The sequence below is a fragment of the Brachyhypopomus gauderio genome, chromosome 13 (genome assembly GCF_052324685.1).
Source record: "Brachyhypopomus gauderio isolate BG-103 chromosome 13, BGAUD_0.2, whole genome shotgun sequence".
In the NCBI taxonomy this organism is placed as follows: Eukaryota; Metazoa; Chordata; class Actinopteri; order Gymnotiformes; family Hypopomidae; genus Brachyhypopomus; species Brachyhypopomus gauderio.
Genome location: NC_135223.1, coordinates 9,621,969 through 9,639,166, shown reverse-complemented (window position 1 = coordinate 9,639,166; position 17,198 = coordinate 9,621,969). Strand labels below are relative to the sequence as shown.

Below are 17,198 nucleotides of genomic sequence, written 5' to 3'. Positions count from 1 at the left end.
TTACGAGAGTATTTATCTTTTTAATTATGGACTTCACGTAAAAGTGGGTAAAAGGCAGTCAACCCTAATTTATACAGCTCTGATATAAAAAATGCAGACACATCATTACATTTAAACATTACATTTTGCAATGCCTTGTTTGGGTTCCCACCCATCTAAACAAGAAAATGGTGAAACATTAGTAGGGTTATGTTCTACGTGTACATCAGGATTGACTAGCCTACAACAATTCCACTGACCATAACAAACACTGTTTCATAACATGTCAACGTTTTATAACAGTGAAGAGTGGCACCTCTTTACTGGAGAAAGTTCTACTGTCACATAACCATGGGCACCAGAATCAATGCTGGCCATGAATCTGATTATATGACAGGAATATGATTTCAGGAGAATGATGTCAGGGATTTCTGCAAGAAACTTTATACTGTCACTTTGTAAGCAAAAGTGCATTTTAATCATTACTATGATAATAAAGAATCAAAATAGAATTCTGTAGACGTATGTGTTCATTTTACAAGAAAAGAGAATTCTACTTGTGTTGAAAATCTTATAAAAAACAAGTTACATTAATGCAAAGCTCTTCAGAACTACACTTTTTGTGCTATATCCAAGAAATAAAAACAAAACTTGGAACTAGGAGGTCTTTATAGATGGCCTACATTACTATTGGAAGTGCCGTGTTCATGTTTACTGCTGTGAACTGTATCATTTCATGCTAATAAACGATTTAAATTGCATACAACCCAAATCTGGTCACACAGCCTATACATGAACACATATACTGTAATTATCCTTCATTCAAAACATATTTAAAGTGTTACAATTCCCTTAAGATAATAAATAAGCGGACTATTGAAAGTTGACCATGACCATGAGTGTTGATAGCCACACATTAACTACAGCTGTGGGTGGCCTGTCTCAGTACAGTCCATGTCATATCTGTCAAAACTTCGTAAAAGAAATATAAGTGCCTCTGAATCCACTGCTTGGCCTACTCAGACTCGCGACAGGTGCAAGGTAGCTTAGCCAGTTTTCTCATTGTAGTTTTCTGCAAGTGAAACCTCCGAAGTCATCCTCGGGCTTCCGGCCTTCGGGTGAACCTCAGCGGTACCGTCGCTACTTGGCAGCCGAGCTGTCGTAAAAGTTGCCGTTCACCGGCAGCGCCGCCCGCACTCGCCGCTTCTCCTTGAAGCGCCCCGAACGCGAAACTCTCATGTTCCGCCGACAGGTGTTTTCGTTGAAGACCGGCTCTAACTGCGAATCATCATAAGTATTCTCACTTTTCAGTCTGGAGGTTTTGTTTTCTGTGCCTTGTTTTACGGACGGGTTATCCACAGGTTTGGCTTCATTTTCGGCATCTTGCTGAACAACAGATTCCTTAAGAATTTTGCTTTTCTTCAACCCGGCGAAGGACTTCCACCAGGGATATATTTCTGCCATCCTTGAAGTGTTTAAATCACCTTTAACATAAATTAGAATAATTAGAGTTCATGTGAAAAATTATACAGACTGCAATGAGAAACGCACAATATTGAAACTGATTAAAAGTACTTACCAAAGCCACAAATTATATGGGGACTGTTGCAGTAATGTCAGGGTTCACTTAAAGCTTACAGCAGCATCTGGTGTTTTCCCCCGAGTTTAAAAACAAGTTTTTAGGCTACCTTTGGAGAAAATGGGCATCAACAGAGTAGTGTCAATGCCCTTAAAGCCATTCTAATGAACCTCAGGACACCGGTTCACCTTGTCTATATCTGTGACATAACAAGCTTTGACAAGCAGAGAGTTTATAGTTTACTTTCGACCCACACACCTTTGAGTGTCTGTATGACCTCCCACTCGTTTTCATTGGTCTTCTGACTCCTGGAGCTCTTCCCCCTGTCCTCAGAAAACTGGTTTAGGGTTTTATTGCTTTTCACCTGTCAGCTGGCAAAAAAAAAAGTCACCTGCAGGCACGCTTGTTGAATTGATCCAGTCAAGCGACATGAAACCGCTGAACACCTTCGTTTGTAGAAGAAGGGTACATGATTCTGAGGCTGAACCTAGAAGTGCTAATTAATGTAAAAAATGATCCACATTCTGGACACATGATGTTAGAGACATATGGTTAGAAAACTGTGGTCATTTGCTCCAGTATGTCCAGGGCCGGCTTTTCATCACTGTAGAGTCTATTTAACGATTTAGTTAGAAACTTCTTTTTTTTCTGAGAACATGGACACCGCACGCATTAAAGAAAATGATAACTTATAAATCATTAAACCATGTTTACATCATTTAATACATCAGAATTTCATAAATTACAATCATAATTATATTCTTCACAGAAAATATTTGTAATAAAACAATTTGTAGAAAGGTCTCATGTCAGAAACAACTTCAACAGACAACAGACATGAAAGCAACAGGACTGGGGATGATTAATTCTTTAGTGAAAGGCCTGAACATAAAGAATGGTCAGAACTCCCTGTATCAGCACCTTCCCAGGAATGCATGACGTGCTAGGAAATATTTATTTAATGATGTTTAGTGTTGGGGATTGTTTTGTTATTAACAATAGGCACAAACATTATAGCTCAAAATATTTACACTCTTCACAAAAGGAAAAAAAGTGCTTCATCTTGGGTGTTACTGTGGAACACATTACAAAGGTGCACATATATCTGTACATACCAACCACGATACAAAGGAATAGCTTTTTAAATCATACTGAACCCTTAAATAGTTGCCAGTGCAACACTCTGACCATGATCCTGTACAACGGTATATTTTACTCTGTTAAGGAACACTCTGCCATTTCTAACATACAAACCATTTTTTAGTTGTTTTTACATTATTAATCTCATGGACTGTTCTGCATGAGACCACATTACGAATAAATTAAAAAAATTATGCATGATATGCATAAAAATAGCATTCGTATTTATTCAAGATTGGAAGTAACTCAAATAAAATGAACCAGGTTCACAGTAGTGCTCTGTGTGCTGATATAAAAATGTACTCTCATTGGTGATTTGTAACCTATTTATCAGCCAATTAATGTATGCAATATCTCCAGGTTATGTGAAGCACTCAAGAAAGTGGTTCTTCCAGTCTCATGAATGGCACTGATTACTGAGGACATTTGGAACCTGCACATGTAGATCTTCAGCAGTAATATTCTAAGTTGGACAGGTTTACAGTTTTAAGAGGTTAAAACAGGATATCTTCATGCTCAATCAACAGCTGGACAATGAGCTTCTGGAGCCGCATACAGCTGAGGCTTGTGAGAGTGTCCTGGTCTGGAGGTTGCATCAGTGTTGGCCCAAAGACGATTCCCAGGTTCTCTGCGTTCATGAGGTTGTCCTTCTCAAACATGGTGACCCTGATGCAAAATGCAAGAGAAACACTATGTTACCTGGTAATGAACCGCATGTGGTTCCAGACGGTCATTCCTCGCTCTTCAAAGTGCATACCTTTCACATTGGAGGTACTGGAGTTATTACTGAATAATAATACGCCTGGGGTTTCAGTGGTCACGCATGTCAAGACCCACAATGTTTCAGAAATGAGAAAAGAGCCAAATATCCTTGAAAATGTGGGGGACCGAGTTAGGCAGTCTAGTGCACATCAAAAGGCCAGCCTAAAGGTGTTCTCCTTAATAAAGCTGACATGCATATACACGCCACTGCAAAGTCGGGGCACATGGGTGTAGAACTATACAGATCATTTGCTCGAACATTTGTGCGGCGAATCTGAGGAACGTGAAGTTCATCTGCTCTCGCTGTAGTGTCACGCAACAGACCGATAGCTCCCTGAACACCATGAGGAGGAGGAGGAGGACAGGACCCAGGAGCAGATGGTGGAGCTCACCTCTTCAGGTGGGAGATAAGGTAACGGAGTGTCTCGTAGTGAGCTGGGGGCAGCTGGAGCAGGCCATCGTGGACGGCTTCCAGCCTGGAGTCCGGGTCGGCCATTTCTGCACAAGAGCACGCTGCCTGAGACTTACACACGGCGGAGACTTACACAACTTCCGCTGAAAGTTGTGCAGGTGGTTCTGAATGTTCAAAAGGTCAAGAAGTCCTCCAAACAGCTGCGCTTTAGATGACTATGATCACATTACATGGCACAGAATCAATGTTTATTCTTTTTTTAAAATGGTATATGAAGTATCTTACTGGCTGCCAGTATGAATTTCGAGTAGACATCATAGGTGATGACTGGAATAGGTAGATCCCGCAGATAGAGTTTCAGGGCTCCAGTAATGGTGTTGATGTCTGGGTAGGCATTGGCACTGATATCGGTCTTATCCCCATCTATGGAAGAAAATAACCATTACCTGTAAATCACATAATGAACATCTTAGCGCTTAGCTAAAACGTAGAAGAAATGTGGTTACTATTCATGTGGTATACTGAGGAACTAGTTTGACGATGTAATTTGTACACGTTCACGTACAAATTTGCGAGGTTGTGGTTTCGTTTAGTTTGTGTTAACGTACCTCTGTCGAAAGCCAGCCTCACCTCTTCTATGTGCTCAGTGAAGCCAGACACCCTGTACAGGCCTTCTGACCTGAGGCCTGAGCACAGTGAAGACATCAGCATTACTGATCAGCAGTAATACTGGTGAGGACAGGAGAAGGCTCGCCCCATACTGCACCCCTAACCCCTAACCCCTAACCCCTAACCCCTAACCATAGCCTAAGACTGATGCTCATCACAACAGAGATGCTGCAAAGTCAAAAAAGAAAACAGTTAGATAAATATTTGAATGATAAAAATTCACTTGTTTTTTTTTATTCAAATGTGACTGAGTGGGAAGGATTTTAAAGGATCTACATTTTGAGGTTTATGTATGGACATGCGGATGAGCTTTCTAGGGTTTTGACTCCTGGATGAACCATTCAGATTGAAATCTAATCTATCAGGCAATCTGCCATCCTGCCCAGAGCATTAAAAACCAACTTGCTGAAAATGAATGTTAATATTAAACAATACAGGTATTCAAGGTAATGATTCCACATCAGCCATGATACCTTTCTACCTCTAGTAGTGCAATGGCTGATACGTTTAGCCTCTTTCTTTCCCATAAGGCACAACAGGAGCACTACCGTAATGAAACGGTGAAAAACAGAATTCCCCGAGCAGGTATCCAGGCCCTCTGCAGTGGGGGAGGGTCTCACGAGTGCTGCGTTCTTCAAACGTGAGAAAGCAGACAAAGGAGAGGTAGCCTGTCAGGACAAGCGGACATACCACGTTGCTCTATCTCTCTGACGCACATGTCCAGGACCATGGGACGCAATGTGTTGTGGGCCTTGACCAGTGTAGTGAGGTCACAGCTGAACACCTTCTTGATTCGCCGCAGGTCCGGCTGGCAGTCGCTGGGCACCAGCTTGGAGCACTGCTTGTGCACATTCAGTCCGCAGTCTGAGGACGGGCCAGAAGTCAAGAGGTCAGTCAGACACGCACACTGCCACAGGAAGTGACATAACTTCTTTTGGACGTATGTAGTAGGTGTGTGTGTCTGTGTGTGTGTGTGCGTGAGCACATGTATGCCTGTGTGTCAGAAGCAGGTGAGTCACCGCTTGCTAGCTCATTTAAGCTGGACGTCAAATGGGAGTGTGGAAATGGATGTCAAAGGGCATTTGTGTGTGTGTGTGTACTCGTTTCTCACAGTGCGCGACACTGAGTGACACTTGCGGCTGCAGAGTTGCTTCAGGACATACAAGTGTGCTTGCTTGGGTGGGTGTGAGCTAGTTTGCGCCTCACTTTGATCTTATTGTGGGTGTGTTGTTGACTGTGTGCCATGTGAAACACTAGTGAGCCGACCACAGAGTCGTATCTCTCTCTCTCTCTCTCTCTCTCTCTCTCTCTCTCTCTCTGCCCATCTGTCTATCTGCTGTCTCCCCGTCTGCCCATCAATCTTGTTCCCTGCCATTTTTACTGTAGCGCTAGCCCGCCTGAAGTCTCCCCTCACCGTGCTGTCTTTGGGGAGGAGAAAGGAGAAAGAAAAGAGTGAAAGAAATGTTCTCTGTGGCCCTCCGCTCAGATTTGGGGCTGCTGTTAGCACAGCGTGACTGATGACACCAAGATTAGCTCGGGGCCCTGATGCCAACAACAGCAGCTCTTGTGTGGGTGATAAAGGTCAGAGTTACGGTTAGAACCATGGAAAATAATAAAGACTTGTGACTGTTCAGGCTCTCTTAGTCTCTCGTGTGTTAAAGAACCCAAGTTATTTCTTATTAACACAAACTCCTGCAAGCGTGAGAGCATGATTATAGGGGAGGTTCCTGCTCCAAACTGTCCCTCAGTTTTAACCCCTTGAATTTTGAGTAATGGAAACACAAACGTCAGAGACGAAGCCAAAGTCAGGAACATCTTACTGAACAAACCTGACAATCAAAGAGAAAAAAAAAAATAGCTGCAGAACGTGTATATGTAAACAAACGTGGGAAAACATTGCAAAACCAAGTGAGATCGCCTGGAAACAATAAATCAGACTCGCCATTGTTCATTGTTTACGTACACAGTGCATCCAAAACAGGTTCATGTGTAAAAGCCCTTTAAACGTTCATCGAAGTGGAAGACATTTCTCATGGTTGGTGGTGGCCGAGTGGATGTGTGTGTTTGTGTGTACATTAAAGCCAGCTTTGGTGAAAAGCCAAAGTTTTTGCTGAACTCTGATACAGTCTTTGCTTGTCCTGGTGTTACATGGGTGTGTCTATCTCAAGCTTCCCTAGCAGAGCACATGCCACTATAAATAGTTGCCAACACACAGGAGAGAAGCAGGTGTGGACCAGGTGTCAGTCAGGAATGCCATATACCCGCATTGCAATGGCCTTCTTAGTGCTTTCAACTGCCTGGGAGGGGTCAGCCCAGTAACAGAGTGAACTAGCACAGGTCTACAGCCGAGCTGTCATAGTCTCTGCAGAAGAAAAGCTTTTTGTTTCCTCATCCTGCATTTCAATATCAGTGATTCACTTTGAAATGACGGAGATGATCCAGAGAATGGAAGAGTCGTGCAGCAGGGTATACGAGAGGAGGTGGGTACCTGAGCAGCGTACGCCCTGGGCAATCAGGCCCCACATGAAGTTGGCACAGTATTCACACCAGTGTGGCCCTCTGAAGGTGTGGACCTGCACGGCAGAGAGCACAGATGAGAAGGTTCTCTCTCTCTCTCTCTCTCTCTCTCTCTCTCTCTCTCTCTCACACACACACACACACACACACACACACACACACACACAAGGCAATCAAATTTGACACAAACAAAAAGGTCAAAGAGTGAATTACAGCTGAGAACATCAACATGGCCCCTGAGCAGCAGAGCCTACACTGCGCCAACCTGATCTCACAGAACCAAAGACACTAAGCAAACTCACAGCATTCTGATTAATTTAGTCAAGATAAGGATATTTCAGTTTATATTAAAATTAATAAGTGCATGAACATTAACTGTGGCAGGCATTCTATTATAGATTATAGCTGGGGATCTATTGGCTCCTTTATTAATGCCCAGTTTGATTAACAATTCATTTGTCAGGTTTTTATATACGGAGGAAAAAGCAGCCTAGGGTATCTCTACCTCCACCTCAAATGTCAGGTTCTCTACAAAGTTTATAAAACCCTCTGTAGTTGTTCATCTCTCAATAGTCCAACTCTAGACTATGTAGCAGACACCAAACATCAGTTGCGTGCCAATTTGTACCCCTGTACATCGTTACAGTTGACAGAAGTCTCCAGAACCTGGAGCAGTTTTCAGACTTAGAGAACAGTGTTTCTCACAGCCCTTTTACTTAATGACATATGTTGGCCAAGAAAATGAGTGGAAGAGAGCTGTAGACCTGGTTAACTGTACTGACTGTTCTTGAAGCTACATATAGCACAGCGTTTTCCAGCCGACGCCGTCACCATCTTTTACAGCGCGGGTTCGGCTTTAATAAGGCTGCACTAAATTCCTGTTCTGTGACGGGAGCAGAACTTCTTCCTCATCGGTCGTCTGGATTATATTCAGGGATGCCCTACTTCAGACACTTCCTCCTACAGTTCTTCAGGTTCACCGTGGCCAAGGCATGACCACATGCCACAGTATTGATTAAATATATGACTGAAAGCATCATACATCATACATAGCTGCTTCTTTATTCAGCTGCAGCAGGTTAAAATGTGAGTGAGACCGGCATAAAGCTATTTAAAGCTCAGAGCTGTGGGCACAGATTTATGTAACACTGAACTCTGTGTGTGTGTGTGTGTGTGTGTGTGTGTGTGTGTGTGTGTGTGTGTGTGTGTGTGTGTGCGCGCAAGACAACAAGGTTTAGTTCTAATGCTATACAAGCAAATGACAAAAGGTGAAATGAGGTCAAATTTCGAACTTTGTGTAAGAGAGATTTAAATAATCAGGCAGATGTTTTTTTTTTCTGACAGATTCCTCTTCTATAGTCCTATAGTCTCATCTTCTAATCAGATCTGACCACCCATTGAAAATGAATGGGCAGGATTATAAGATCACCACCCAGATGTAGAGAGTAAACTATCTGGACAAAATCAGATTATGAGACAATTCATGCATTCACAAGCATAGTCTGGACAAAGTCAACATACTATACGTCAGATAAGGGAAACCATATTTCTGATATATGAAAGCCAAATTTGAGCGCAACGCAACAGGAGAGCGAGCATCCGCTTCCGGTTCTGAGGAAGACCACGCGTGCGACCACCGGCCCGACGCCTGCTCGGGCCCGACACCTCTCAGGACACCGACCTCCAGTTCAAGGAACACACTGCAGTCATTTTCTAAGGAGCCATGTCTCATGACAACAATTAGTGACACTCCTTCTCATTATTGCCAAAAGAGAAGCGGAGTGCGCACAGCAGGAGGGTGTGTCAGGAACGGTATGCCATAATCCGCATCTATAGTGCGTGATAATCCCTGCTCACTGGCGAGAGGCACAATAAGAAAAGAGCTCGGCACGTCTGAGCGCTTCACGGTTTCTGCCCGGCTCGAATGACAGGGGTGACTGAGCAGAATGCATCTCCCTTTGCTCTGCTGGAGATTCCAGTGATTTATGAATCCTTCGCAGTATGGGGTGGGTAGAGAGGGGGTTGTTAGTATAGAGCCCCTTGGTCCTACTCATCTATGCTGCTGTCAGGTTACATTTATGGTGTTTGGCAGACACGTACTGGTCAGGGTGATGGCACACGCACCTGGTGGGAACTGACCCCATGACCTTGGTGTTAGTAGCATCGTGATCTACTTACTCTTCCAGGTATTAAGAGTGCGTTGATTACAATAGATTAAGAGCTTTGTTATACAATACGTGATACATTTGTGCATCTAATGCATGACATCTTACAATATACTATTATACTAATCATGACACTGAAGTATAATGTTCTAGGCTGAGATCTGCAGTACCCTCTGCAAAACAAGGTGCTTGCAGCTACGGTGCGATCGGTGCTCACCTTGAAGTTATGGACTTTGTGGTAGCTGCAGTGCTTCTCGGCTCCGTCCTTCAGCGTGCTGCGTCTGCCCAGTGGAGACATGGAGATCTGTGGACAAGTCAAGAGCTTTAGAGGCTTCCAGAGCAGCGCACCAGTGGTGCCCAGCCTGGCCCCCAGAGCCAGGGCCAGCAGATCCTGACGTTTACGGCCCTGACGCTTCGGCCCCAGAGGGGCCAGCTGGCTCCCCGCCGGCCCGGCAGTATAGCCAGGGCCCTGCATCTCCTCCGGGGAAGCGTGGCGGGCGACGGCGGTGGCTGTCGGACAGGGAGACACGGCGACGGTGGCTGTCGCGGTTCCCCGTCGACTGTGAGGGGGCCGGGCAGGGTGGGATGCCCCAGACAGGGGAGGGGGTCAGGGGCTGTCCTGGGGGCAGGACCGGAGAGCGCTCCACACAGTGGGACTCATTCAGCTGTGCTGAAGAAGGGCAGGAGCTGAGGGAGGGGAGAGGAGGGGCAGAAGAGGGCAGGGCAGGGGCGTTAGTGTCGCCTGATATGGCCCAGCACCTCTCAGTGGCTGGACCTGCGTAAGGACTCGGGTGGAGGGATGAGGTTTGTGGTCCCGCACTAAAATCCTTTAAACCAACACACCAGTTACAAGCTGCTTTCTTGCACTGCCCTTTCTAATATACGAAGAGCATCATGTTTATCAAAACAGAAGCTTTGAGCACACATCCACCTCAGATCTCCTCATGACAGGGCCAAATTACTGTTATAATCGCTCCTCACGTTGTAATACACACTTGTTTAAACCCTTGCTTCAGCTCTCGTGGTACATATGGCAGTCCCCAAGACCAGCACCAGCATATGAAGCTGTGTGTAAATATCTACCAATGTTTATAAAGAGACCAGGGACTCCATTCACTGACAGCTCCTGAAGAAACTCTTTGTCTAGTAGATTGGCTGATAAAGTAAGTCAGATTTAAGAACTATATCTGAAATTATCTGCCCTTGTTTGACTTCTATTTGAAAAACACTCCAGAGTAATCTGGTTGCACAACCACTGTCCTGCAAAAGAGCAGAAACAGTATGTGCACATTTTACAAAACAGTGGTTCAAATGCGTCTATTTATAAACAAAAACTCCTTTGCCTACTGGGACTCTTTGCAGTCATGCAAACAGTGGAACTATTCAAGGGATCTTAAATCTGTAGTTTGTGACAAGAGTGCAGTGCAAACGTAACTCCCACACTCACACATCTCTATGAAAAGGTCCCGCGAGAAGCCAAAAGGTCTCCCCACAGAGGTCACCCGGAGCGACTCCGGAACCGCTCAGAACGGACCCGCCCCCTTAAGAGCGCACGGCCACAGCTGAAGAGCAGCGCATTGTTTACCGAGGAGGTTAGACCGGCTGCGGGCTCCTGCTCCTGTTGACCCTGTCGGCCCAGCCGGGCCAGCGCCGCTGCCAGGGGTCAGAACAGGTGGCCGCCACCCGCCGTGATTCTGGCGGAGACGCGTGTCAGCACGGCACCTCCGCGGGCCGACGGGGAGCAGCGGGTGCAGCCGCGGTGCATTCCGACCGTGGTGGAGTCACATACACCGAGGCCATTACAAAGAAGGGCGTGAGGGCGGAGGACATGTGTCACGGCGTGTGTGTGTGTGTGTGTGTACGTATGTGTGTGTGAATGAGAGCAGGACTTTTTGTCTCTAGGCAGATGGCTTGTTGTCTCCTAAAGAAGGCAGAGAGAATAAATGGAGCAACAGAGATAAACACAGAGGGCTGGTTTCTCTCCCAGGGCTCCCTGTGTATTCTACACTCACAACCCAGCTGAGCCACAAAAGAAACTCAGGGCTTCTTGGAATGAAGGAGAATATACACAAGTGTTTGTTTACTGACACACATGTAGAGAACATTATGTTTTATATTAAAATGTAACTGGAACATGCAGTATGCTTTTATACCGTTTAAAAACAGTGGCTACATTCATTCAAAGGGAGTCGGTATAAAGACGTATTTATAAACGGTCTGTGGGTATTAACAAATAATAATTGTTTATTGAAAATATAGACCTATGAAAAGGGCTGAAAGTTTAAAAAAAAAGAGTATTTTTTTATTGAAAAGCTAATTAAAGCATATTGGCACAATAAAACCTTTTTTTTTTATTGAATACTTTAAAACTTTTGTTGTTTTTGGTTTATTTTTCATTTCCCAAAGTCAGACTATATAGACTAATGTATCATGTCGATATGTTAATCAAAAATTGGATTATAGCCCAACAGTTGAATATACTTCCGGAAAAGATAAAAAAGAACAGAAACAGTAGCATGGTTCTGTGAAAGATCAGAGTATTATACGAAAACGAAACACCGCAGGACAACTAAACACCGCAGGAAGACTCCTCACGCAAAGAGACACTGTGTAGCAGAAATGCCAGCAGTGGTGCATGAAAACCCTCCTCAGAGAACATTCAGAGGTACAGATACACACTGAATGGCCCTCTAGGTGAAGTTTGACTGGCAGCACACATGAGCTTATTACAACCACAAAATGAGAAATGATGTTTGATGTGCTTCGAGAATGTTAAAGGTGGCAGGACAGGTAGGTTGAGTCAATGGATTATGGACAAACTTCTCTAATTATCATTACTGTATTAAAAATATTATATTCTGATATATGCACACAAGCATGCAGTGAGACTAACCACACTTTAGTGTTATCTATTACCCACACGGAAGTTCAATGAAGGTAATAATAGTTTTTTCAAAGTATATGAATATATAAGAGAGCGTGAGTGAGCATGTGCAGAACATCAGGGCCTCAGCCGGTGTGTCACCACTAATATGCTCCTGTGGAACTACAGGAAACCGGAGGGGATTGACAGCAATTGTTTATGGACTTTCATTCAGTGCATATAATGCATCCTTACTTGAACTTAAAGCACACCTCTACACTTCATCCGATTCGTAATAACTCAAGTTGGCATATATATATATATATATATATATATATATATATATATATATATATATATATATATATATATATAAATTACTTTAAGTGTAACAAGCACTGAATGTCATTTTTAGTGAACCCTTCACCCCACCCACCACACCCACACACACACTTTAGTTTTAGATAAGTGGTAGTGCGGTAGGTCTCTCCATAGTGTCACATGACAGTAGTACAGTAGCCACTCAGCTGCCACTCGTGTGCCACTCAGCTCAACATGGACCCTACTGAAGCACTTTCCAACCTACCAGACAAAATCAATGCAGTGTGGGCCCCCACTGGCCCCCACTGGTTCCAGTATCATATTATGACAGGAAAGGAAAAGAAACTGCTGGCTTCCTCACACATGCTGCACATAGAACAGCTGGGATGAAACCTGGGCTCTGTGATGTGTGAGTACTTTATGGTCTGCCTTCATTGTTTCTTCAAGTCCTAAATTAAGTAAATAAACATCCAGGGTTGTGCTTACTGAAGATGCTAAAGGTGCTGTGGTTCCTATCTCGTCGAGGACAGCTAGCATACTCCTCTGTTATGACTCTCCTAGCATACACGCACAACACTGGCTTCCTCCTCCAGGGCTTCTTTATCTGAAAGATGCAGGGAACAGGACGGATGTTTTCAGTTCTGGGCAGGAGGACGTGCCCCGTGTGCCCTGTGTGCCCCGTGTGCCCTGTGTGCCCCGTGTGCCCCGTGTGCGGAGATCAAAGGCTTGGCAACAGCAATCCCACAGATGCCTGTCATCCCCTCCCTGCACGTCAGAAGGCAGGAATCTAATTTGCATTCCTCATAGCTCAGAAGGTGCAGACGAGTTGTATTGTTTTACTACATGCAAGCTCTGACTTGGCAGCAACGTCACTGCGTTGACCCGTGAGAACGAGCACCTGGAGCATCCGGGCCGCTAAATTCAGTCACTTTCAGTATTGCTGTGCTGAACGTCACTCAGTCGTCGTCGTTTCTGACACCAATTCCTTACAGGATCATCACAAGATACTTATGGATGTACCTCACTGACTCCAAAGGCAGCAGATTTGGCCTGAGACGTCAGTGTGGTCAGCAGGCCTGTCAGGTTGGTCAGCAGTGTCTGATCCCATGAAGCAATAATGGTGTATCTGCACTACACCGGACACAGACACCTTCACGTTCTTATGTACTTAAATACTCACTCTTCAGCCCCCTACTGGTCTTAGTAATTAGTAATTCACCAACAATGTGTCTCTGCAGGTTATGGTCTAATGAACTGGAATTCTACTGTTGTTTGTTTAGCAGTTGTTTTTACAATAGGACTAAGCAAGTTCAAGTTAATGTTGCTGTATAAACACCCTGCATTGCTCACTTCAACGGATTTGATCTTTTTGCCCTCTAGTGGCGAGAGAGCAAAGAACAAAACACACGGATTTCATTAGCCAACTGAACTCAGATCACAACAGATTTTAGGGCCTCCATGATAAATTCAATTAATGCAGTTTTGCAATATTGCCTTTATCAAAGGATGTCCTACAAGAATACGAATGTGTCACTAACAGCTCAGGTTTCGTATGACCTTTAAATACAAACCACTCACCCTCCAGTCATTTAAGTTCACATCCCTCGAAGTACATCGGATTGGAATTCAGACTGTATGTGCCCACTGGACTCAGATCAGACTCATCAATCAGCAAATCAGACAGCACGTCTGAGCGTCGAGAGACCAAATCATGCGTAGCGTGTGAGAGACGGGAGAGACAGAGGCACATTCACCACCAAAACTGTCCATCAGAGTCTCCGGGGCCAGAGGGTCCCGACAGCGGGGACAGTCCATCACACCCTGTCATGGGAGGACCTGCTCTATTTTAACATCTTCCACAGAATCAGAGCAAATAGAGCCTCACATGTCTATTTATGATAAATGACGTTTAATATTTAGGCCTAATGGTCTGTGAAAGGCAGACCAGAACAAACAAATACACTTGCAGAGGACTTTATTAGAAATTGTACATTGGAGAGACACCATATATATGTGAAATTAGAGACCATAGCCCATCCGTGGTCAGGAGCAGCAAGTGTCTTCTGGTCATTTCTCAGTAGTCTGTTTTGACCGCAGGACTGGTGTTGGTTGGATATTTTTGGCAGAGGTGAACTCTCATCCCAGCAGTGACAACAACATATGTTAAACCCCCTATGTTTAACATATGTTAAACCCCCTATGTTTAACATATGTTAAACCCCCTATATTTAACATATGTTAAACCCCCTATATTTAACATATGTTAAACCCCCTATGTTTAACATATGTTAAACCCCCTATGTTTAACATATGTTAAACCCCCTATGTTTAACATATGTTAAAACCCCCTATATTTAACATATGTTAAAACCCCCTATGTTTAACATATGTTAAAACCCCTATATTTAACATATGTTAAAACCCCTATGTTTAACATATGTTAAAACTACCGTGACAATGCCACGTCAGTGTCACAATTACGTTGGAAATGTTCCTCAAACCCCAAATATAATAATATCTAATAAAGAGTGATACTCCTAAAAACTATATCGATAGATGACGTAATAACTGGTCATCTCAATGTCAGATTGGCTACAGTCTATAACTATATGAAATACATAAAAGATCTACAGATGTACTTAATGAGGTTTTCGGTGAGTGTACACAGAACAACATGCAGATTGTTTGCAGCTGTGATACTGGGACATGAGATTGTACAGCACAGTTCAGATGTTGACAGACGATGTTTTCTACATGTTAAACACATACTCTGATTGATTAAAGGGGTTGATTGGTGACTGCACATCTTATCAATGGCCAAGTTCTCTTTACTCATTTACCACCTGCAGTCACATGTGTTGACTCCATTAGTATATTACATTACGAAAGGCATTTACATTGAGCCCATTTTGGCAGATGCCGCTATCCATAGCAAAGGGGTCTCCTGACCTTGTCGTTGGGTTGTGAAGTGACCCTCCTGGGCTCGGAGCGGGGGCGGCTCAGCCCGGGGGTCAGCTTGTCCCGCAGTAGTGACGTGTAGCCCAGGTGCTGGTAGATGGGGTTGGTGGTCATCTTGGCGATGTATTCAGCCGCTTTGGTCTCAACGTAGAGCGTGATGAGGCCGTCCGTCACCAGGTCGTGAACAGACTCGAAGCGCTTCTCGCCCACAAAGTGTTTACCGTCGTAGAAGAGCCTGTAGTTCAGGGTCTGACCCCCGAACCTGGACACAGATGGGGGGGGGGGGGGGGGGGGGAATTAAAAGATAAAAGGATAAAGGCCATTGTAAGTGAATAAATGAGTGTGTGTACGTGTGTGAGTGTGTGAGTGTGTGTGTGTGTGTGTGTGTGAGTGCGTGCGTGTGTGTGTGTGAGTGTGTGTGTGTGAGTGTGTGCGTGTGTGAGCGTGTGAGTGTGTGCGTGTGTGCGCGTGTGAGTGTGTGTGCGCATGTGCGTGTCTGTGTGTCTGTGTGTGTGTCTGTGTGAGTGTGTGCGCGTGTCTGTGTCTGTGTGTGTGTGTGTCTGTGTTTGAGTCTGTGTGTGTGCGTGTGTGTGTGTGTGTGTGTGTGTGTGTGTACCTCAGGGCGAGTGTGTAAGTGCCAGGTTGTCTCTGACTCTCTCTGATAAGGTAAGCCCCCTCTGCTCCCCCCAGCAGTTCATCTGCCTGCTCTCTGGAGATCAGGCCGTGGAACCTGCATGAGAGCCCATGGACCACTGAGACCACATGCTTATACACACATGGACAAGCACACACACACACACACACACACACACACACACACACACACACACATACATACATACATACATACATACACGTGCTCTCACATAATTACATAAACACAAACCCCCATTCACGTACAGACAAGCTCAAAAACCACACACATGCAAAAGGAAACATCATTTAAACATGAATGTCGAGGTGATGTCTGTGTAGTCGACTAACAGTCCTGAGTCTCGTCTTCACACATGAGCAACACGAACAACAAAACACAGACGCAAATGCTGAACCGTCAGTCCCACGAACCGAGCTGGCGTTATGCTACAGGATGACTCATATAAAACACACACACACACACACACACACACACACACACACAAGGACATGCATGTACTCAATCACACACACACTCGACACATTACTGTCCTTCACTAACTGTTGCTCTCATTCATACTCTCTTACTAACACCCACACATCACGGAGTCTCACAGCACCATCTAATTCCAGGCATAAAGGACACGTCTCGCCCACACTCTGCACACTGGACACATGTTACTGTAAAGGAACCAGAATGCAGATAATAATATGATTACACACTCACTCGCGGCCATAGTGCCTGGGTCTGCTCTCCACCTGCAGTGCCAGAGAGACAGACAGAGAGATGGAGACAGACAGATGGAGAGAGAGAGAGAGAGAGAGAGAGAGAGAGAGAGAGAGAGAGAGAGAGAGAGAGAGAGAGAGAGAGAGAGAGAGAGAGAGAGAGAGAGAGAGACAGAAAACATACAAAACTAATTGCAGGTTGAAACAAGCAAATTAGGTTCAAGTCTCTACAAAGTCCGTGTAATGTAACTGTAGACTAGGATATAAATTTTAAGTAATCTTTGTTCCAATCACTTAGTCTAATCACACACAACATGCTCTGTATTGAAACCTAAGAATGGCGAGTCCACTAGGGGAGCCAGTGAACCACAGGGATACAAGGTGGTGGTACTAAGAGCAGGGTGGAGCAGATCCACAGGGATATGAGGTGGTGGTACTAAGAGCAGGGTGGAGCAGATCCACAGGGATATGAGG

At 44.6% G+C, this 17,198-nt stretch overlaps 1 protein-coding gene across 2 annotated transcripts in view; it reads right to left on the bottom strand.

The window, feature by feature from the left end:
- Positions 1-2,262: 2,262 nt before the first annotated feature.
- Positions 2,263-17,198, bottom strand: part of chn2 (chimerin 2) — a 29,446-nt gene continuing 14,510 nt past the window's right edge. For both annotated transcript variants that reach the window (XM_076970735.1, XM_076970736.1), the window contains 10 exons: positions 16,726-16,757; positions 15,982-16,095; positions 15,357-15,627; positions 9,441-9,527; positions 7,030-7,114; positions 5,232-5,405; positions 4,481-4,558; positions 4,158-4,295; positions 3,853-3,958; positions 2,263-3,364 (listed from right to left, as the gene is read on the bottom strand). In XM_076970735.1, coding sequence (XP_076826850.1) covers positions 3,193-3,364; positions 3,853-3,958; positions 4,158-4,295; positions 4,481-4,558; positions 5,232-5,405; positions 7,030-7,114; positions 9,441-9,527; positions 15,357-15,627; positions 15,982-16,095; positions 16,726-16,757 — 1,257 coding nt within the window. In that variant the 3' untranslated portion in view covers positions 2,263-3,192. The remainder of the gene's footprint in view (positions 3,365-3,852; positions 3,959-4,157; positions 4,296-4,480; positions 4,559-5,231; positions 5,406-7,029; positions 7,115-9,440; positions 9,528-15,356; positions 15,628-15,981; positions 16,096-16,725; positions 16,758-17,198) is intronic.